Genomic DNA, 23,396 nt, shown 5'->3' with positions numbered 1-23,396 from the left:
GAGGGCAGCATCGCAGCCCTAAGGATTGTTAAACGAAGACTTGTGCCTTCATTCCACTTGATATCCGAGGCCTCCCCCTGCCAAAGCTAAGTCATTTTAACCCTTCGCGTACTTCTTGCTTGATGCCCCGGGAACCGCGGACACCTGACCTCGGAGAGGCCGGAAGTGAGGGGCCGGAAGTGAGGAAGCGGAAGTGGGGAAGGGCGTGAGCGCTTGGGCCTGGCTGCAGGAGGCGATCGGCCTCGGAACGAGGGACTTGAATTTGAGCGGGAAAAGGTCCGGACGCCGTGGCTGGACTTTCCCCTCAGGTAGTAGATTCTTGTTTGGGGGTGCAGGCGGGCGTAGAGGGGTTTGCTCCCCGCCTCTTGTCCCAGGCCAGTGACGTCGCTGACTGGGTGCGGGCGAGAGGGGACCGAGGTTACCACGGTCTGCGTGAGGGAAGGTCCCCATTGTGTGCCGCCGTCGTGTCACACTCCCTCCTTCTAGAAGCTTCTGTGTGGCTCAGCCATCCGCTCCAAGTAAACTGCGTGCTTTCCGAGGGGAGTCGGTGGTCGGGCTTATCTGTGTTCCTCCGGGCTTGGCATAGGACCTGCCTTGTACACAGTGGTCGTTCTGAAGAAATGGATGGCAAGGAAAGACCCTGTATACAGGAAGTTGATTCTCTCAGCCTTCACCCTTTCTGTTCAAAATTCTTTGTCAAGCATCTCATTTCTTCCTTTCAGCTGTTTTTTCTATATGGTGATTATTCCTTATGCTGCGAATGAGGGAACTGAGGCACAGTGAAGTTGTTAAACCTTAATTAGGAAATGGCAGAGCAAGACCTCAAGTCCATGCCTTTGGAATACTAATTAAAGTAATGAGATGAGGTAGCTGAATGCCTAGGTGTGAGCACATTGTGAGCATTCAAAAAAGAGTAGTAGCCCTTTATTTCAGAAGATGGGGACTGTGTCTTGTGCACCTGTTTCTCCATTTCCTAGAATGGAGTCTGCCACGTGGTGAACTCTAGAGAACTAATAGTTGAATGCATTAATGAACACACAGGAGTGCTCCAAAAAGTCGATTTCTCAGCCCCTTGCAATAATCTTCCCATCCAAACAGTAACACCTCCTAATGCCATGGTCTTCTCTGTAATCATTCTCCCACAACAATCTTGGCCAGAGCTTATTTTCTCCTGAGTAAACTTAAGTCTATAGGCGGAACCTGTACAAAGAGGAAAGCTGCTCTCTACCCTGAATGCATCTTTCCAGATGCCTCTCACACTCAGCCTCTTAAGATGCCGCTGTTATTATCCTAGTTCTTTGGGTAAAGTCAGTTCAGCTCCTCAATTCCTTATTCTCAGTTCTGATATCCAAAGAATTTTGAAGACCAATATTCCCCCCAACTCTTTTGGCAGCAAGACCTGAATTGAAGCGAGGCATTTGTCTTTACTTACTCCAGATATTTACAAGTTTTTGTTGCAGTCACATTTATGTGTTTGCTTGTTTAGAGCGGCCCCACACCTTACTGTGAGTATCATGTAACATACAGTATAGGCACTGCATTACCCTTCAAAAGTCTGAAAAAAATCTTGAGTTTGAATTCCACAATGTCACTTGATAACTTAAATGATTTCCTGTTATGATTAAGGTAAAGTTGGGGGAAGAAACAGCCTTTGCCAAAGCATTGTGGAAGTGAGTAAGTCTAGAAAGGAAACCAAGAGACCTTTTCTACCTCATCATGTGTTTATTTTGGAATTATTTAAGGGAGAAAGCTCCTTAATCAAACACTGGTTTTTGAATGTCAGAATCATGTTTTATATTTCTTATATCATCCACAAAGCGGTACAAATGGTAGATACTCAAGAAATATTTATTGATTGATTTGAAAATATTTACTCCAAACTCCAGAATTTTACTTGACAGTTACAGGGCTGGTATATAGTTTTAAAATGTCATGTTTATAATCCAAAGCTGTAGAATCATTGCAGGTTTATCCTAGGCAGATTCATTCAGTCATTCGGGCATTGACTCAACACTTGTTTCTTGAGTACGTACTATGTTCTAGGCACTTATTAGGCAATAGGATTATACTGCTTTGTAAATAAGATGGTCATGGTCCCTGCTGTCATGGAGTTTCTGGTCTGGTGGTGAAGAAAGCAAATGACAAATATACAGGTGCAGATCATGGTAAGTGCTGTGAAGGAAATAAATCAGGTGCATAAAGAATATGTTGGGAAGATCTAAGTAGCTAGTGTGCTAGCTAAAGGCCTCTCAGAGGAGGTGACCCAGATTGGTGACATGGAATATCTTAACTTGCCTCCGTTTCTAAATATTCTACAGATTTGGGTAGCCAGAAAACCAAGAGTCAGGTATGAATATTTACACTCTTGGGCACCACTTTTGTCTCAGATGTCACATCACTGTAATTACAATTTCAAGTTTCTGATGATATGAGTAAACTGAACATTTGCATGTAGTCAGGTGTCTAAAACACATAAAACCAACATATAATTTACAACTAACACCAACTGAACTCCTTGTTAATCTGAAAAGAAAACAATAGTAGAATGGTGTTTTACGTATTCTACGGTCATGCCTCAAAGTACTGTGCTTTAGTAAATGGTATTAATTCAATCACCTAGACTCTTTACTTCGTGGTTTTTCTAATGGTTGGGCATGTATTAAATTTCAGTATGATGTTAAACACATCCATTTTAAACTACCCTATTGGATTGAAGCCTATTATTTGATACTTCCCTGGGGCAGAAAATTCATTTAAGAAAACATTTTTAAAATGCAAGATAGAGAATATAGGAAAACCTAGAAATTAGAATTTTGTCTCTCCAAAATAGATAGGTAGCTTGCCAAAAAAGAAAAAAATAGCATTTTGATGACTGTTGTTCAATTCCAGCAGGTTATGATTCTAACAGGTTTTTTTTTTTAATAGACTTGTGAGGAAACAGATCAATATTTGCTGCTCTAAGCCAATGTCACAGTGCATCTCTGCATTGCGTGAGCTTGGTAGAAGGGGAAAGAAGGACAATAGAAAAAGAAAACCCTCATGATTGAAAATTTTAATGGCTTATTGAAACACATTATAAATCTGGTTTTCGCTGCAGGAATGAGTCAGATAAAAATGCCTGTGTTTGAAGTGCAAACAAGAGAGAAAATCAGAAAATTGTAAAGACACACAACTTCACTTTTTCTTCCTAAGGTTGATGATAGTCTCTTTCTGAGAAATGTTAATTAAACTGATACATTTTCCATCTTGCTTATTTGAGGATGTGTTGTACTTCTACAAAAAAAAAAAAAGGTTAATTACCCCTTCTCTTATTTTTTTGAAAAAGAAAGAATAGCTCATTTAGTTTGCTTCTGAAAATTTATGTCATCCTTAAATACACGCACAGAAATTAATCAGACCTGAGCTAGGAGTTGCGAAGGTCAAGGAAGAGAAACAAAACTGAAAACAAGACAAATTTGTTATGGATTTTAATGTCTTTTTTGTGCGTGCAGTTTCTCTAGTAAAATCTGATTATAGATCGTTGAGGCTTCACTGGGTCTGGATGCTTGTCAAGGCTTGAAATCAATTAGTATACTATCTTGGTGGCCATCAGGGTGAATCACCAGGGAAATTGCAAACTAACTGACCCACCTTAATTCAAAGCAATGAAAAAGAAGGAAAGGAACGGTTTCATATGAACTGTGAATTGATCATTCATTCATAAGCATCATTATAGGTTTGGGGGCTGCAGACCTCCTTTAGGTTTTAATGTATTTTGTATCAACCTAAATGGGCCTCTCTTTGTGTGCACTTGTTTTGGGATATGACAGATACATGCTGATCACTCCAGGTTTTAGGGAAATTGTTACCGGGTTTGAATCATACTATTGACATTGTTTACTCCTAAATGCATACTTCCTTCTCTAAGGCCCAGTAAAGAAAGTAATTTCACCTTTTCCTTGAACTTACTAAACTTACCAGGACTAAAATATTGATCGAGGGTACCATGAGTTAGATGTGGGGTCCCCTGTGGTGCAACTACTTGTGTTAATAGTTGACAACCCTCTCTACTTTCAGATTAACAAGAAAGCAGAACATATTTAGATTTGATTCTAGTGACTTGTAGTTCTAAGAAGACTACAACATCTCGATGACTCCAAGATTCAGTTGTTACCATCCTAATTACCTTCAGGACATATTATTTTTATACATGACAACAAATCTTACGCACGAGATCTCAGAGTACAAGTCCCGTTTTCTTCTCCTAACTTGCCCACTGTCTTGTAATGCTTTAAAATTATTTTTTTCCTGGCCAAAGAGGTTGAATGCTATTCTCTGCAGATATTCTTAGGACTAGAAAGACCACCTATATTTGTTTAAGTAATATAGGCCAATCCCTTACGAGAGATTTTCCCATACTTCTGCTAGGAGAATTTAGATAATGCCCTTAATTCTGGCTGATGTAAGTGAGGGGCTGATTTCTAAGTAAACCTAGATTTTTCAGACTGACTTGGTCTTCTACGGACATTTCGAAAAGTATTTAACTTACATATATTTTGTGCTTTGCTTTGCAGGAAATTGATGCCTCATCAAAATGGAGATTAATCATTTGTGTTTGGGAGCAGCAGAACTGGGGACCAATTACCTCTCAAGAGTTTTATAAACCAATTATATTAACTCCTATTCCATTTCTCTCATCCCCATCTCACCTTCAAACTTGTCTTACCTATGGCATTCAGGAGGCAAGTGAAAAACTTTGTGAAAAATTACTCAGATGCTGAAATAAAAGTCAGAGAAGCAACTTCTAATGACCCTTGGGGTCCTTCTAGTTCTCTGATGTTAGATATCAGTGACTTGACTTTCAATACAATTTCTCTGTCAGAGATTATGAATATGCTATGGCAGAGACTCAACGATCATGGGAAGAACTGGCGCCATGTGTATAAATCCCTTACACTAATGGATTATCTCATCAAGAATGGATCAAAGAAAGTTATTCAGCATTGCAGAGAGGGGTTCTGTAACCTTCAGACACTGAAAGATTTTCAACACATAGATGAAGCTGGAAAAGACCAAGGTAAATGAAATGCCTACAATGTGCCAATAAAGATTAGAGGTTTGGGAGGGGGTCATTTTAAACCAGGAGCTGGGGAAAAGTTGTTCTGAAATGTATTAGCCACCTTTCTCCTGGGACAGTTATAGTTTCCCTTTGTGTTGACTCTTGAGGGTCTTCAAGAACAATTTTTTTTCCCCAAAAAGATGTGTAAAACTAACACACCTACATTCCTGATAAAATGATACCTCATAGAAAATGAACAAAGTGAATAAAACAGGAGGCATGGCAGCTTGGTATGATAATGTCACTGTAATTCATAATCATAATTATACTGGAATTCAGTCATAAATGTAAGGAAGTGTTTCCAAAGACTACAGAATCTTCAAAGACTATCTAGATGGAAGTACTTATATGAATACAAAAATTTAGGTCATAAAATAATCTTGTCGGGGGTGGAGGAGGAGGTGAAGTAGGGAAGGGTGTGTGGAATACTGAACTGCGATGATTTGGTAGTGTCTGGGATCTACAGTGCTAAAAGAATCAGCACTTCCTCCTCGTCTAATGTAAAATTATAATTTATAATTTGTGCTTAAAGTGAATAGTCTCATGAATCATAAGAAGAGGATAAAATTCAGTGTAGTCTTTGTGTTAAGTATACATTTTTAGAATAGATTTTTTTAAAGAGCAGTTTTAGGTTATAGAAAAATTACACAGAAAGAACAGAGTTTCCACATACCCTTCCCTGTCCACGCATTGTTTCTCCTGTTAACGTCTTGCATTAGTGTGGTGCATTTGTTACAGCTGACAAACCATTATTAGTACATTAACTAAAGTCCTTTGTTTACCTTAAGTTTCACTCTTTGTGTTCTCCAGTTCTGTGGGTTTTGAAAAATGCTTCTCATGTATGTACCATTCTGGAATGTATCATACAGCATGGTTTCACTGCCTTGAGAACGCCCTGTGCTCCACCGGTTGGTTCTTTCTCCCCTGCCTAGAACCCTTGGCAACCATGGATCTTTTTATTATCCTTATCGTTTTGCCTTTTCTAGAATGTTGTATAATTAGAATCATACAATATGTAGCTTTTTCAGACTCATTTCTTTCCTTGACAGTATGCATTTAAGATTCTCCCATGTCCTTTTATAGCCCCAGAGCTCCTTCCTTTTTTTTTCTTCATGTTTTAAAAATCAGCTTTATTGTGATACAATTCAACATACCATACAGTTTATCCATTTAAAGTATACGATCCTGTGGCTTTAGGTATATTATTAGTTTTTAAAAATTGTGATAAAATGTAAGTAACAAAATTTGTCATTTTAAGTGTGCAGTTCAGTGGCATTGATTCCATTCACAGTGTTGCACAACCATTACCACCATCTGTTTCCAAAACTTTTCATCACCCCAGACAGAAACTCCATAAACATTAAGGAATGACTCTCCTGCTAACCTCTAATCTACTTTCTGTCTCTATACATTTGCCTATCCTGGGTACCTCACGTAAGTGGAATCAGACAGTATTTGCCCTATTCTGTCTGGCTTATTTCACATACCATAATGTCCTCCAGTTCATCTGTATTGTAGGATGTATCAAAACTTCATTCCTTTTATAGCTAAAGAATATTCCATTGTATAAACATACTGCATTTTGTTTATCTGTTCACCAGTTGCTGGAGTCTTGGGTTGTTTTCATCTTTTCGTTATTGTGAATATTGCTGCAATGAACGAAAGCAGCCAAGTGTCAGTTTGAGTCTCTGCTTTCAATTCCTTTGGGTGTATCTTTAAGAGTGGAATTGCTGGATCAAATGGCAATTCTATGTTTAGTTTTTTGAGGAACCAGTAACCTGTTTTCCTTAGTGGCCGCCCCATTTTATATTCTTACTAATGATGTAAGAGGGTTCCTGTTTTTCCACATCCTTGTCAACACTTGTTATTGTCCATCTTTTTGATTACAGCCATTCTACTGAATGTGAAAAATAGTATCTCATTGTGATTTCAGTTCACATTTCCCTAAGGACTAATGATGTTGAGTATCTTTATATGCCCTTGTTGGCCATTTATAGATCTTCTTTGGAGAAATGTCTATAGAAATCCATTGTCCATTTTTAACTGTTTTTTTTTTTTAATTGTTGAGTTTTAAGAGTTCTTTATATATTCTGGGGGGCGCCTGGGTGGCGCAGTCATTAAGCATCTGCCTTCGGCTCAGGGCATGGGTCCTGGGATCGAGCCCCACATCAGGCTCCTCCGCTAGGAGCCTGCCTCTTCCTCTCCCACTCGCCCTGCTTGTGTTCCCTCTCTCGCTGGCTGTCTCTCTCTGCCAAATAAATAGATAAAATCTTAAAAAAAAAAAGAGTTCTTTATATATTCTGGATACAAGACCCCTACCAGATGTGTGATTTGTAAATATCTTCTCCCATTCAGTAAGTTGTCTTTTTACTTTCTTATTAAATTTTGATGAAGTCCAATTTATCAATTTTTCCTTTGGTTCTTATGCTTTAAGTACCATATGTAAGAAATCATTGCCTAATCTAAGGTCATGAAGATCATACCTATTTTTTTTTTCTAAGAGTTATATAGCTTTAGCTCTTCCGTTCAGACCTTGGATCCATTTTGAGTTAATTTTGTGTATGGTGTGAGGTAGAAATCCAGCCTCATTTTTTTGCTTGTGGATATCCAGTTGTCTCACTACTACTTGTTGAAAAGACTATACTTTCCCTCATTGAATTATATTGGCAGCCTTGTGAAAATCAGTCAACCATAGATTGTAAGAGTTTATTTCTGTACTCTCATTTCTGTGCTACTGATCTGTGTCTTTCCTTACACCAGTGCCACACAATTTTGATTACTGTAGCTTTGTAGCAAATTTTGAAATAAAGTTGAGTGCTCCAGCTTTGTTCTTTTTCAATATTGTTGTGGCCTTTCTGGGTCTCATGCATTTCCATATCAGGTTTAGCATTAGGTTGTCAATTTCTGTAAAAAAGGCAACTAGAATTTTGATCAAGATTGCGTTGAATCTGTAGATCAACTTTGAGAATACTGCCATCTTAACATCAGTTCCTCCAGTCCAAGAACACAAGATGTCTTCCCTTTTATTTAGGGTCTCCTGTCTTCTTTTTTCATACATGTTTTGTAGTTTTCAGTGCACAGGTTCATTTCTTTTAGTAAATTTATTTGTAAGTATTTTATTCTCTTCAATGCTGTTGTAAGTGGAATTGTTTTCTTAATTCCATTTTCAGATTATTCATTGCTAATGTATAGAAATACAACTGACCAAGTTATTTTTGTATATTGGTCTTGTGTCCTGCTACTTGCTGAACTAATTTATTAGCTGTAATAGTTTTTTTTTTTTTCAATTCCTTAGGATTTCTTAAACGCAAGGTCATGTCATCTGCATATAGAGATAGTTTTACTTTTCCTTTCCAACCTGGATGCCTTTTAGTTCTATTTTTGCTTAATTTCCCTAGCTAAAACCTCCTGTACAATGTTGAATAGAAGTAGTGAGAGCAGACATCCTTGTCTTGTTCCTGATCTTAAGAAGAAAACTTTCAGTCTTTCACCATTAGGTATGATGTTAGGTGTAGGTTTTCATAGATGATTGTTATCATAAGGTGGTTGTTCTATGCCTAGTTTGTTGAGTGTTTTTATGAGGAAAGGCTGTTGACTTTTGTCAGGTGCTTTTTCTGCATCTATTGAGATGATTATGTGTTTTCTCCCTTCATTATATTAATCTGGTATATTACATTGATTGATTTCCTTATGGGCACCAACCTTGCATCCCTAGCATAAATTTCACTTGGTCATGATATATATCCTCTTTATTTTTGAACTGTTTACTTAAGGTCAGGTTTGAGGTTTAAAGATTTTTAGTTATTTTGTTAGAGAGAGAGTGCGAGAGAGCATGAGCAAGGGGGAGGGGCAGAGGGAGAGGCAGAGAATCACAAGCAGACTCTGCACTGTCCGTGGAGCCTGACATGGGGCTCGATATCATGACCCTGAGATCATGACCGGAGCTGAAATCAAGAGTCAGATGCTTGGGGCGCCTGGGTGGCACAGTGGTTAAGTGTCTGCCTTCAGCTCAGGGTGTGATCCCGGCGTTATGGGATCGAGTCCCACATCAGGCTCCTCCGCTATGAGCCTGCTTCTTTCTCTCCCACTCCCCCTGCTTGTGTTCCCTCTCTCGCTGGCTGCCTCTATCTCTGTCAAATAAATAAATAAAGTCTTAAAAAAAAAAAAAGAGAGATGCTTAACCGACTGAGCCACCCAGGCACCCCAGGTTTGAGGTTTAATGATGAAATTGGAGAATCTTCTTGGGTTTCAATCATGCTGTGCTTCTTAATCTAGAAATTGTAAAGGCATCAACTTCCATGAGGATTAAATTTATTATTAAAAATTAAAATAAAATACTAATTAAGGTTTTGCATTCCCAAGAATTCGGTTTTTTAAAAGGCATAATATTTTAGATGATAGTAAATGGGATATAATCAATTTTTTTACTTTACAGAGCAGCTATTTTATCACTGTACTAAGCACTTTGATGATTTTTTTAAGTGTAAAGAGAGGATCAGCCCCTGCTCTAAAGAGTTTATGAGTTATTTTGAGAGATAATTTCATGTAAGCATGAAATTATAAGCAAACAAGCTTATCTATCTATTTATACCTTTTGTATGTACAAAGTATGGTATATTTGGATATGTTTAAATTCACTATCATAAAGGTCTTTCAGTTTCCTAACAGTTGAGCTTAGGATCCAAGAAGTAAGCACAAGTATACTATCCTGGACTTTGAAAATACTCCTGATGATTTGATAGCACCAATACGGCAAAAATAATATTACTTATTTCGTTTTTATCTTTTACGCATTTATCTTTTAGTGTAACATATTAGAATAGTAGCTCTTGGCGTAGTTTAATTTATTCATAAACAAATGTACATATATTGGGGTGGATGCATGCACAAAAATTTGTTCCTGATCGGGTGTGCAGTCAAAATAATTTGGGAACCACTGGCTTTCAGGATAAAGTCAGGCCCCTTAGCATGTTCCCAATTCACCTTTCTTATGTCCTTAGTCTTCAATCTAATACGTTGCATCTAGCATTACTAATATATTATTTGCTTCCACCTCTCTGTGCTGATGCTTAAGATGTTTCTTCTTCCTTGTAATAGTCATTTCTTGCTATATTTTTGTTGGGTTCCTATTTAGTCATCAAATCCTACCTCAGAGGCCTTTTCCTCTCTTTCTCTAACTATCTCTTCTTTTTCTCACTGGGCAGCATTAATTGCTGCAGCACTTCATTACTAATGAGTGTGGTGCTTTTTACAGTATATCCATTTGACATGTATGTGCATGTATATATGTGTGCATGTGTATGTATACATATACATATATACGTACAGATATATCCCGGACTAGATTCTGAGAGTATATGTCATATGATAATCATCTTTTTACCGTCAGACCTTGGTACATACTAGACATCAGTAAATTTTTATTGAATAGAAGTCATAAAAAAACCAAAAAACTTGAGGTAAGAAATGTGATCATTGAAAAACTAGTTGATAAGAGTGATTTTGTTGGATCAGAAAAAAAAAAAAGAGAGTGAAGTTTATACCGAAAAATTAATGAAAGAGAAATTGCAGTGATCCAGGTAATCTTTAGCTGGATCCTACCTGAGATATAGGTTATCAAGAAGAGACAAAGGAAAAGAAAAAAAAAGGAAGAAGAGACAAAGAAAAAAGATAAAAGCAGAAGAAATTGTAGGAAAAAGACCCGTTTTTGTTTGTTTCCTTGATTGGTTTTTACCCTTTGCCTGGAGTGCTCATCCCCAGATACCTGCACTGCTTTCTCCCACACTTCAGATCTCTGCTGAGCCAGAGATCTGAGCCAGCCCTACCCCTCTCTGCACTGATAAACCCTAGTCATCTTCTGTTTTATTTTCCTTCATAGCTTTTCTTTTCTGACATACGGCATATTTTGTTTTATTATTTATTTGTTTTCTCTCTCTTCCTACTAGAACGTAAGTTTCATGAGGGCAGGGTTATTTTATGTCTGCTTTGTCCATGCCCTATCTCCAACATTACGACAGTGCCTATCACACAGTGCCTGCCCGGTAAATTGATAGAAGCATTACAGTAGTCTCCCTTATCTGTGGTTTCGATTTCCACAGTTTCAGTTACCTGTGGTCAACCCTGGTCCAGAAGCAGATGATCTACCTTCTGACATATTGTTCAGAAGATTGGTAGTAGCCTAGTGCTGTATCACAATGCCTATGCCATTCACTTCATGTCATCACATCACATAGACATCGTATTATCCCACATCATTATGTGAAGAAAAGTGAGTGGCGTACAGTAAGATATTTTGAGAGCGAGATCCCATTCATATAATAACTTTTATTACGGTATATTGTTATAATTGTTCTATTTTATTATTGTTAATCTGTTACTGTACTTAATTCAAAATTAAATTTCATTGTAATTTTGCATGTGTAGAAAAAAACACATATAGGGTTTGATACTATCCACAGTTTCAGGCATCCACTGGGGGTCTTGGAAAGTATTCCCCACGACTAAGGGGAGGCAACTGTACTATAGGGGGGAAAGTTGAGAAAACAATTGGGAAAACTTGGGGAACAGGAGAAACTTGTTTTCAAATAGTTCATTAGTTAACATTTCAAATAAGGTTCTCAGTATGCTTTTCTTCAACCTCCAGGCAGCTTTTCAGATGAAGTAAATTTAAAGCAATGAGTCTAATTATTAAACTGAAAAAATTTATAATAAATACATGATTTTCATTATGTTTCCAGATCTTGGGGACACTCTGTATTGTATTATAGTTTTGGAAAATTTTTTAGGTTGACAGTTGAACGCATTGCTTTCAATTTAGAAGTACCTTACCTGAAACAGTTTCTAGAATCTATAGGAAAACATTGAACATATTAATTTAAAATGTAACCAACATACTGTTTAAAAATAAATTTATTTTGTATTCCCTAACTTTTTGGACCCCCTATATTAGCAAACAAGTTTATAGCATTTAACTACGTGACAAAGACTCTTCTAAACACTTTGCATGTATTACCTCTTTTAATCTTCATAATAACCCTTTGAGACAGGTTGCAGTATTGGCTCCATTTTACTGATGAGGAAAGTAAGGTACAAAGAGGTTGAATAGCTAGTTCACACAGTTAGTTAGTGGCAGAACCACGATTATAATCTAGACGTTTTGACTCTAGAATCCATGTTTTGTTTTTTTTTTTTAAAGATTTTATTTATTTATTTGACAGAGATAGAGACAGCCAGAGAGAGAGGGAACACAAGCAGGGGGAGTGGGAGAGGAAGAAGCAGGCTCACAGCAGAGGAGCCTGATGTGGGGCTCGATCCCATAACGCCGGGATCACGCCCTGAGCCGAAGGCAGACGCCTAACCGCTGTGCCACCCAGGCGCCCCATAGAATCCATGTTCTTAACTACTATATTGTTGAACGAATGATTGAATGAATGAATGATGTTATCCCCATCCTGCTCATGCTGTTAGCTCTTGTACTCCATGCTGTCAACACATGTCACGTCTCCAGACTTGACCAAGCATTTAACTAGTTACATATAGCAGGATGGTTGAACACGTAGGAAGGACCCGAGAACTGAACTAGTTGTGTTCATTAATCTGGGACAGGAACTGAGAAGCTTATCCTTTATTTCATCTGTTTCAGAGTTATTTTAGGCCAAAGATGGTACAAGAAATGTATACCTAACACTCTGTACTTGCAGCAGTCATGACTTAAAATGTCCTTCACTCAAATCTAACTAATTTTATGGCCTTGGACAAATAGCTAGACACAGTTGGCACAGCTGGGCCCGTTTCTTTTATCTCAGTTTTAGGGCCCGTTACAGGTTAGGCTCAAACTCATCAGAAAGGGTGCCATGTTCTTGCAGGTGATTCAGGGTCTCCAACTGATAGTCCTGAATCTCCTTGACATTCTCAGGTGGAGTGTAACATTCTCCCTCTTGTGTGCATAACATCTCTATACCTCTGTCATGCCTCTGCCAGAGCACATTTATATACATGCCTGTATCTCTTGCAAAACCGTGAATTTCTAAAGGGCAAGAACATTATCCCTAGCACTTACTACATTGCCTTGGAGTAGGATCACTCAATAGATATTAGATGAATGGATGACTAATACCTTAATACTTTTATACTTTTAGCGGATTTATAACAATTGATTTTCTTGTAGGAATATAAAAAATATAAATGTCAAAGTTGACTCCTTTAACCATAAAATTTCCATCTCTTTACTATAAATTACTTTTTAAAATAGATTTTTAATGCTAACAGTGCTTTATTGAGATATAATTTATATACTATAAAATGCACAGATCTTAAGTGTACAGTTTGATGAATGTTGGTAAGTATAACCAATCGTCCATATCAAGATAAAGAATATTTCCATCATCCCAGAAATTTCTTTTATCCCCCTTTCCAGTCAATTCTCCCTCTTTCCAAGAGGCAACTGCTATTCTGATTTCTTCTACTGCATAAATTAGTTGTGTTTGTTCTTGAAATTCATACAGATGGAAACATACGTATTCTTTTGCCTCTGGCTCCTTTATCTCCACTAATGATTTTGAGCCTCATGCATGTTGTTACATATGATCAGTAGTATCATGCCTGTTTATTGGTAAGTCCTTTTCCATTATATGAACATCTGACAGTTTGTTTGCCCATCTTCTGTTGATGGGCATTTGGTGTGTATATAGTTCTTGGCTATTATGAATAAAGCTATTATGGACATTCTTATGTAAGTCTTTGTGGCCATACATACTCAGTTCTCTTGGGCATATGCTTAGGAGTGGTATTTCTGGGTCATAAAACAGGTGTATAGTCGACTAAAGTCTTCTAAAGTGGTTTTTACTATGTTGTACTCCGATCAGCAGTGTTTGAAAGTTTGTTGCTCCACATCCTTGTGAGTACCTAAATACTGTTATTCTTTTTTTATTTAACCAGTCTGATGGGTATATAGCATTGTTTCAATCTCCATTTCCCTGAAAAGTTGTTGAGCACCTTTTTGTATGATTTGTGGGCATATGAACATCTTTTGCCTATTCAAGTGTTTTGCCTATTTTCAGTTTTTAATTTTTTTGCTCATTTTTTATTTAATTTGTAGGGCTTCTTTATACATTTTGGATATCAGTCCTTTGTCAGATACATGGATTACAAGTATTTTCTCCAAGTTTGTGGCTTGCTTTTTTACTTTCTTAATGTCTTTTGATGAAGTGCAGTGTATTTTTTCCCTTTATGGCTGATGCCTTTTGTGTCTTGTCTGAGGAACTTGCCTACCCTGAGGCCATGAAGAAATTCTCTTATGTTTTCTTCCAGACATCTTACAGTTTTAGCTAGGTCTGTGATTGATCTGGAATTAACTTTTGTGTATATTGTGAGGTAGAAGTAAAGTTCATTCTTTTCCATGACGTATCTAGTTGTTTGAGTTATTAGATTTTAATAATAGAGCATTTTCATGTATGGTATCTCATTTGAGCCTTACAACATCTTAGAGGTATGAAGAATATGTGTTCTCTCTCTTACAGAGATGAGGAGCTAACACTCAGACAGATTGTTATTTAGGTAAGGTTGCACAGCTAATTAATGACGAACATGATTAAAGCTCATATATCCTAATACTATTTAGTCCTATTCTATTATTATGCTATGCAGCCTCTCCTAATTGAGTTTTTAAAAATATCCTAACGACATTTCACTGAACTACTAGAGTGAACTTAATTAAAATTGTCTGAAAAACACCCAATTGAATGTTTCATACCATCAGATTATTTATTTATACAAACTATGGTATTCTTTTTATAAAACCAATTCAGGTTCTCGGAAATGTGTGTATTATAAATTTATGTACTACTTTATTTTCAATTAGGTAAGTCATGAGATTGCAGTTAATTTTATTTAAATGGGCCATTTTATATGCACATACACTCATTTAAATTAAAGATAGATTTCTTTTAAAAGGTACGTTTTAAAAAGACAAATTTTCAGTGGTGTTAAAAAGTTATGTTGGGGCGCCTGAGTGGCTCAGTTGGTTAAGCATCTGCCTTTGGCTCAGGACATGATCTCAGGGTCCTGGGTTCAAGCCCCACATTGGGCTCCCTGTTCAGTGGGGAGTCTGCTTCTCCCTCCCCCACTCCCCCCTGCTCCTGCTTTCTCTCACTCATACACACTCTCTCTCTCAAGCAAAATAAATAAAATTTGGGGCACCTGGGTGGCTCAGTCGGTTAAGCGTCTGCCTTTGGCTCAGGTCATGATCCCAGGGTTCTGGGATCCAGTCCCGCATCAGGCTCCCTGCTCAGTGGGGAGTCTGCTTCTCTCTCTCCCTCTGCCCCTCCCCTGTGCTCTTCTCTGTCTTAAATAAATAAATACAATTAAAAATAATAATAAATAAAATCTATTTTCAAAAAAAGGTATGTTAAGTAGTTTAAGTAGAAGTAACTTAGTGCGCAGTGGTGACATTACTGCCATTTTAGTTTTCCACCATCATTATCAGTCATGTAATTTGGGTAATTAGGCGCTTCACACTTATACCCATGGCTGATTTTGTGCAGGCTGCCTCTCTGCCTCCAGGATTGGCCCTTACCAATCACCTACCCATTTGCTCACTGACATTTAATGTCTTAGAGTAGGAAGTAAGCCTTGTAAGCCAGAGTTAAGAGATACAAATCAGAATGTAAAAAGCAAGGACGCTGGAAGATGTGGTACATTTATACTTTTACACTAGTTTAGAAGTTATTAAAATCAATTTTTTTTTTTTGAGGAGGAAGAGGTGGTTTTTTGAGTTTAGGTTCTCACAGAAGGGGAGAAAACACCAGGTATTTGGGCCCTGAGAGGGTTTGGAGAAAGAGGGAACGTGGGCAGTAGGAGAAAAAGGAATGGTTGGAATTTCCCTTTCAAGGTGACTAGAATAAATTAAACAGAGCCAAGATATCTGGAAAGAGTGAGTTCAAGAAAAAAGACTTAAAAGTGCAAAAATGTTGCTTTAGATGTTTGTTAGCTGTATTAAGACTCTAAAAGCCGAATAACTGAAATCTGAGGGTATTCCTTCTTTTACAGGAGGGACAGAACATGGAGGGCAGGGTGTGAGGCAGGCAGTTCCCAGACATGTGGGGTAGTGGCTAAGCACTGTGGGAAGAATCTAGCTTCCCAGTGCATTAGGCTTGATTTTCTCTGTATAGCTGTCAGACAGCTGTAGTCGGAATTCTCTAACCATCAAACCCACCTGATGGAAGGTGTTGGGTGGATTCATTAGTGCAAGGTAGACGTGCTCATTTACAGAGAGGTGGATTAATTAACACAAGGCCGCTGAACAAATGTGATTTCCTGTAACAAACATTCTTATAGTTTTGATGAACAAATGAATTTCCTTTAAGCAAACATACAGGCTTTGGGTCATCATAAAGCCTGTTCTGTTACTGTTAACAGTTTTCTGTTATTTTAAGAGTTACTTAAAAGTTATATTACTGTGAGTTCAAACAAAACCTTTGTACCTAAAACAGTTGAGTATTTTTGTTGTTCCTTTGAACAAATATAGTCATTGGTCATCATGACAGCAAGAAACAAACCATGAATCTGTTTAGACTTCAGTGTGCTAGTCCAGGTAGTCTTCCCACGTTGCTCTTTACATATTGTGGCCCGTGGACAGGAGAGCACAGTAAACAAACGGCGAGAATAACCAGTTTAGCACTTCGGTACTGTGTCAACACAATTGTTCTCTTCTCAAGGTTCTCATCAAATAAAAAAGCTTACATTTGTATGCTAAATGCAGTCAAAGAAATTAAAGTCTATATTGTGGTCTTTCTATAGAGCCAGTCTCTACCTTCTAGCTTATTATTAACTTTATGATTTTGGGAAACTTTTTTTACTCCCCCTAAACTTACTTTTCTCATCTGTAAAATGGACTTCATGAGGATTGGAGATAATGTTTGAAAGTCAGGCACCTAATAAGTCATCAGTCAATATTAGTTAATCCTATTAATCCTTGACATATTTTTACTTTTATTACTTCTATTTCCTGCAATGTATGTTCATGTCTAAATAACGTCCGGTGCAACCATTTACTAGGAAGGGCTTTGCCACTGCTCTGTTTCCACAGTTTCTGCCCATCCAATGAACTTTGCCCACACATCTGTTGAAGCATGCTGCTGTTATGACCCAAGTACGTGTCAGTCTCCTTCACTGGACTGTGGGGTTTGGAGGGTATCTCTGTTTTTTCACCCAGTTTGGTGGAGATGCCGAATAAATGTTTGCTAACTGTACAGCTGACTACTGGACTACTGTAGGTCCAAAGAAGGGATTGGTAGCCTTTTTTTTTTTTTTATTTGATTGGTAGCTTTAAAGAGCTTCTCATTATCCTAAATGCTCTTCTGTTTTTTCTACAGTGTTTCTGCATACAGGTTTATTTTTATTTCTCCTTCATTTTTGGAGATCGTTTTTGATGTGAGGATTCATGTCTTTTCTGTAAAATTCCAGCCCCTTTTGCTCTGAATATTGCTTTTTTGTGATTACCATAATTTTCTTCTCTTGAAACTTCTTCTAAGTGAATACCGGGACTTGCAATCTGTCCTTTATGACTTTTAATTACTCTTTTTAATCTTGTTGCCTCTCTGCATTGTATTTTGGAAGAATTCCTTAATACTATTCCTCAGTTACCAACTATTCTTTAATTTTCTATTCAACTGTTAAATTCTGGAGTTTATCTTGGATGAGAGTTTTTTTCTTTTTAATCTCACTGACTATAGTTTTCATTTCTAGGATTTTTAATTGGCTGTTTTCAATCCATTTGTTTTTATTTCATGTCTGCCTATTTTTGTTTTGTTTCATAATCTCATATTTCTTGTTGTGGATATGATTCCTGTATTAATCTCTCTTAATTGCATTTACTTAAAAAATCTTCGTTTAGGGGGCACCTGGGTGGCTCAGACGGTTAAGTGTCTGACTCTTGATTTCAGCTCAGGTCATGATTTCAGGGTCCTGAGATCAAACCCCACATCGGGCTCCCACTGGGCATGGCACCCGCTTGGGTTTTTGTCTTCTCCTTCTCCCTCTGCCCCTCCTCCCCCCGCCCCTGCCCGACGCACGTGTGCTCTTTCTCTCTCTCAAATAAATAATAAATAAATACATAAAAATAAAAATCTTCGTTTATGATTTTGTGTCTTTAACAATATAGAATATTGATTTATAGAAGATCTTACAGAATCCTATAGAACATTGACTTTATTTGGAATGAAGTTGTGTTTTGGTTGCTGCTTTTATCAGCCATCTTTCTTAAGCATTAGATTTTTTAATAAAACTATTTTGAAATTTTAGTTTTATGTCTTATTTTGACTGGAGGATCCTTCCTCCACCATCTGTGTTCACCCCTTTATGTTGGTTTTCAGTTCTTGCCACCCAGGTCCTTAGATCCTCCAATACAGCCCTTATAAAGTCACCTCAGGGCTCCTGCCCTGTGATAGAACCAGAGTGTCTTAGATGCAGTCACTGAGGCGGTGGGTGGCTCGGTGTAGTTCCCAGCCTTTAAGCTGCACGTGTGTCTTCTAGCTTCTAGACCCACAGCTACAAATATGTGACAGCCCAGGAAGCAATTAGCAGGTGGGTTTTTTTCCTTCTTTTTCTTTTCTTCTCAGCCTTTTCTTACAAACTCAGATACCCCCTAACATCACAGAGTGAGACCAGCTGTCATTCCGTAGCAGCTGTGGAGTCGAACTCCTGGCTGCCGGATCAAGAGCCCAGCAGCCGTGGGGCATCAGCCCTGCTCATTGCCTTTTCATTTCTCATATATTTCTGGCTTGTGAAGGTTTTTATCTTGTTTTCGAGACTGGCGATGTCTGTCACTGCTATGTATTTGGAGCAGAGCAGAGGGGTACTTTGAAGCATGAACTTACCGTGCCAGCTTGACTGAAGCTTTTTTTAACATGAACATACTGCTCCCCTCCCTCCCCACCCCACCCTCACTCTCACCTCCGGAGACATTGTAGAGGATAGAGGATAAGGGAGACTGGAGATAAATAAATAATTCAGAACACCACAGACAAAAAATGAGCAGGGTCTCAACTAAGGGAGATGGAGAGGAGAGGATGGATTTAGAAGATACTTAGTTTGTACCATCTAAGTGTGGGGCCGTGAATGTTCATATTTCAGGCTTAGAAAGGAGATAACTGGGGAGCCTGAGTGGCTCAGTCGTTAAGCGTCTGCCTTCGGCTCAGGGCGTGATCCCGGCATTCTGGGTTCGAGCCCCACATCAGGCTCCTCTGTTGGAAGCCTGTTTCTTCCTCTCCCACTCCCCCTGCTTGTGTTCCCTCTCTCTCTGGCTGTCTCTATCTCTGTCAAATAAATAAATAAAATCTTTAAAAAAAAAAAAAAGAAAGGAGATAACATTCATTGAGAAAGAAATATAGGAAGAAGAGTAAATTTTGGTTGGTTAGTGGGTCAGGTACGGAGGGAGGGGTGTTAGGATATTTTATGACCTTAGTTTCAAGCTGAATACATATTTTTCTAGAAGTCTGGTGTGTGTCTTTGCTGCTGGCACATCTCATTGCCCAACATCTTTGAATTTACCATATTTCCAGATCCCTTCACATGATGCTCATTTGTGCATTTACAGAGACTCCTCCCCTGCATTTGGGACATTTTTTTCTCAGCATGTTCCTTCATTTATTTAACAGATATTTCTGAAGTATCTCTTAAGTGAACAAGTATAATTCTGGCCTCCATGGATGTTATACTGTAATGGAGGAAAAAGACACTTATCAAATCAATAAGCAATTACAGCCTGTGGAAGTGCTGTAAGAGACGAGTGCAGGTGCCCACAAGCATGGCAACCAGGCCTGACCATGTGTGTGCAGGGGGAGCTGGGAGGGGCTTGCTATCTCTCAGCGGGAGGCTTCATGAAGATGTGAAGTCCGAGCTCTTCCCTCTGCCTGACCGCTGGCTTTTTCTTGCTGTTCAAGATGTGTAGCGCCTCACTGTTCTTTGTTTCCTTCAGAGCATTTATTTTTTATCTGAGACTATCTTGGTTAGAGGTCTTTTTTTTCCTCACTTGTGGTTCTAGAACAATTCCTAAAACTTAATTGTTCAAGAAATGATCAAATGACTGCCTAAGTGAATAAGTGAGTGTCCTTGGGTATTGGTCTGGCACATAGTTGCTGTAGTGATTTGTAGGTCCTTGTCCTTTGTCTGAGTTTGGAAAGCCTCCTCAAGTTGGCTTTCTGTTCATTCATTTTTCTGTCCTGTTGACTTTCCCCTCACTCTACTGGGCCTTTCTGATGGGGTTGCCAGTGGGAGCATCCCACCCTCTGGCCAAGGGGGTGGGCATGTGACTTTCAAGCTGGGCCAAGCTGAATCATTCTCCTGGATTTTTCCAATTTGCTTGAAGGAAGAGAGAGGCTTCTCAGGTCACAGAGTGTGAGGCGTGAACCTGGAGCTGTCTGTGGCCAGCCCACATTCAGATGGAGGAAGCCAATCTGCAGGAGGAGAAAATGAAGGCATTACACAGGGGGAAGAAGGGCTGGGAGAGGGAAAAGGAGTCCCAGTAGTTCTCTAGTCTCTGCCTCTTTTGTACTTGAGGCCCAGTTGCAACCTCTGGTTTTCCCATGGCCAGTTCAATAGAAGTTTCTGTCACTTATAACCCAAAGATTCCTAATTAAAACAGAAGATAGGTTAATTTTTACTTTACCCTTCACCTCAGTAACAGGCTTTGGGTCTTGATGTATCTTTGGGTATCAATCTGTTTCATAGTTTGATTTCTCATTTCAAAGAATCCATGTTGTTCTCCCTCCCTTTGTGTGTGTGTGTCTCTCTCTCTCCTTCCCACCGTCTTCCCCCCTTTTTCTTTCTGTCTTTCAGATACAAAGCAGTTACTTCCTAACATGTGTTCTATTCCAGTACAATTCCGTTTTAGTGCTATGTCCCTCCTTTCCTTTCAGAAACATGTTCCTTAGCAGTGAGGAGACGCCATCTTGTTAGTACTATTGTTATTATCTAACTCATCCTTGAAGCACGTTTATTGGGTTCTTGGATTTTTTTCACTTTCAGTGGAGCGAGAAGTAAACCACTGTGGCTTGACCTTCCCGATGCTGTCAGCTGCTCCCTCAGGGAGGAGCCCTGATATTTCAGGGAGAAGTGCTTCCTCCTTGTGGTTGGCTTTCTCCTTGATGTACCTGCTGGGACCTTTGAACTTTTGTAGCTGCTTTCAAGTCCCACCAATTCATGCAGACTCCAAGTGAAATAATCCACATCTGTCCCATAATTTCTAGTACTGACCTCTTGTAATTAAGGGTGTTGCAAGAAACTCTTCAGGCCAGGCAACTTTCTCAGGCAGCTACATTATAAATTGGCACTCAGTATCTTTCATCCATCTGGTTCCATTTGTATTGTGTCAAGGAGAAAATGGAGACTTTTTGTAATTTGCTCCTTTATCAATTCATTTACTCAGTAAAGATTATTTCCTATGTGCCAATCATTCTTCCAGACACTGGTGATACTGGGGGAATGAGGCTCTCTGCCTTCATGGAGCTTGTATTGTAGGTAAGGAAACAAACAGTAAACAAGTAAACAAATGTATACATGTACATATTATTATATATTATTATATATACATTATGTATATATATGATTATATAGTCACAAAAATATATATTTATACATATATATACACACACACGTATATATACATAACAATAGCAGGTAGTGATAAAATAGGTAAGGGAATAGAGAGTGATGGGAATGGGGCAATTTTAGAGAGGGTGGGCAGAAGGAAGTCTTCTCTGAGGGGGTGACATTTGAGTAGAGACTTGAATGAATTAGGGACCTAGCCATGCAGAGTCCCTGGCAGAAGCAACAGCTAGCACACAGCTTGCAGGAGACAGAGAGCCTGGTGTTGATTACAGAATAAGGCAGTCGGGATGGCTAGAGTAGAGGGAGAGAGAGGAAGCAGAAGGAGATGAGTTTTTGTAAAGTTAGAAATGGAAAACAAGGGGCGCCTGGGTGGCACAGTGGTTGAGCGTCTGCCTTCAGCTCAGGGCGTGATCCCGGCGTTATGGGATCGAGCCCCACATCAGGCTCTTCTGCTATGAGCCTGCTTCTTCCTCTCCCACTCCCCCTGCTTGTGTTCCCTCTCTCCCTGGCTGTCTCTATCTCTGTCGAATAAATAAAAAAATCTTTAAAAAAAAAAAAAAAAAAGAAATGGAAAACAAGTTTTTCACCCCTTCCCCCAAACCAAGCTATAGCAGTTTTCCAGGGAAAAGTAGTGTCTGGCACTTTGTCCCCAAGGACTGACAGTCACAGCAGGCTTCTATCAGGCAACACCGAGTGGTAACCTAAAACACTGCGGGATTTTTTGTTTATGGACTACAAATTACTCATAGGAAATTAAGGGTGTTGAGAATGATACGGTTCACCGCAGTTATAAAAGAAGTTTGAAAGGAGAAGGTGATTAAGAAATGAAATTAAGAGTAGATAAAATAATCTTGGGAAAGATGGCAACTTGAGCAAAGGTTTCTGTCACTGTCCATAGCAGTCCTTTGTGAAACGACTGGCAGAGAACATGTTGGCCTCTTTTGTCTAAAGGCGCCCTGCATTTGACCATTTCTCATTACACTTCCACTACTAGTAAGTTATAGTTGGATATATTCATGCTTTAATTCTTCATGCTTAAGCCCAAAATGAACATAGTAGTGGATCTTTAGAGACTTTTCATTTTACTTATGGAAAAAGGCTTGGGAAAACATGAGATGTTATAATATGAGTTGGTCCCGAGATGTGGAGAGGGAAGTGGTTTTCCTTTATCATTTTTCGTGGGAGGGGATTGAGAATAGTAATAATAATACTATATATTTGAATGAGTACACTTTTATATCTGTGAATTACACTGAACAGTTTTGCTTCTACTGGTTTTCACATAAAAAACTCAAGCCCAGACAGACCACCTAACATATCAGAATGAGACAGATGGTTAAGGACAGCATCGTCATTAGGATTCTGGTCTTCGATTGTGCTCTGGCTCTCTATTAATGGCATCAAGTTGTTTTGATAAGATTTAGGTCAAAGAAAATCTAATTGTCCTCCCTACTCTTGTCCCACCCCAACTGTACTCCTTTAAGGTAGCCAATATTAATTTTATGGGGACACAGCTGGCCATCTGTCTGCCCATCCATCATCCATCCATCCATCTACCCATGTATTTCTCTATCTACTTCTCTGTCCTGTATACATATATAATGATTGATTTTTCCCTGTGCGTTACTGATTTGAATGATACTATATTATGGTCATATATCTAGATCTAATTTATTCCTCTTCTTTTATGCCT

At 38.7% G+C, this 23,396-nt stretch overlaps 1 protein-coding gene across 1 annotated transcript in view; it reads left to right on the top strand.

Annotated features, from left to right (window-relative positions):
* Positions 1-236: 236 nt before the first annotated feature.
* ENTHD1 (ENTH domain containing 1) overlaps positions 237-23,396 on the top strand; it is a 100,899-nt gene continuing 77,739 nt past the window's right edge. The window contains exons 1-2 of the mRNA XM_002914587.4: positions 237-308; positions 4,554-5,056. Coding sequence (XP_002914633.1) covers positions 4,708-5,056 — 349 coding nt within the window. The 5' untranslated portion in view covers positions 237-308; positions 4,554-4,707. The remainder of the gene's footprint in view (positions 309-4,553; positions 5,057-23,396) is intronic.

This window comes from Ailuropoda melanoleuca, chromosome 15 (genome assembly GCF_002007445.2).
Source record: "Ailuropoda melanoleuca isolate Jingjing chromosome 15, ASM200744v2, whole genome shotgun sequence".
In the NCBI taxonomy this organism is placed as follows: Eukaryota; Metazoa; Chordata; class Mammalia; order Carnivora; family Ursidae; genus Ailuropoda; species Ailuropoda melanoleuca.
The sequence above is the reverse complement of the archived record's forward strand: the minus strand, read 5'-3'. Positions and strand labels throughout refer to the sequence as shown.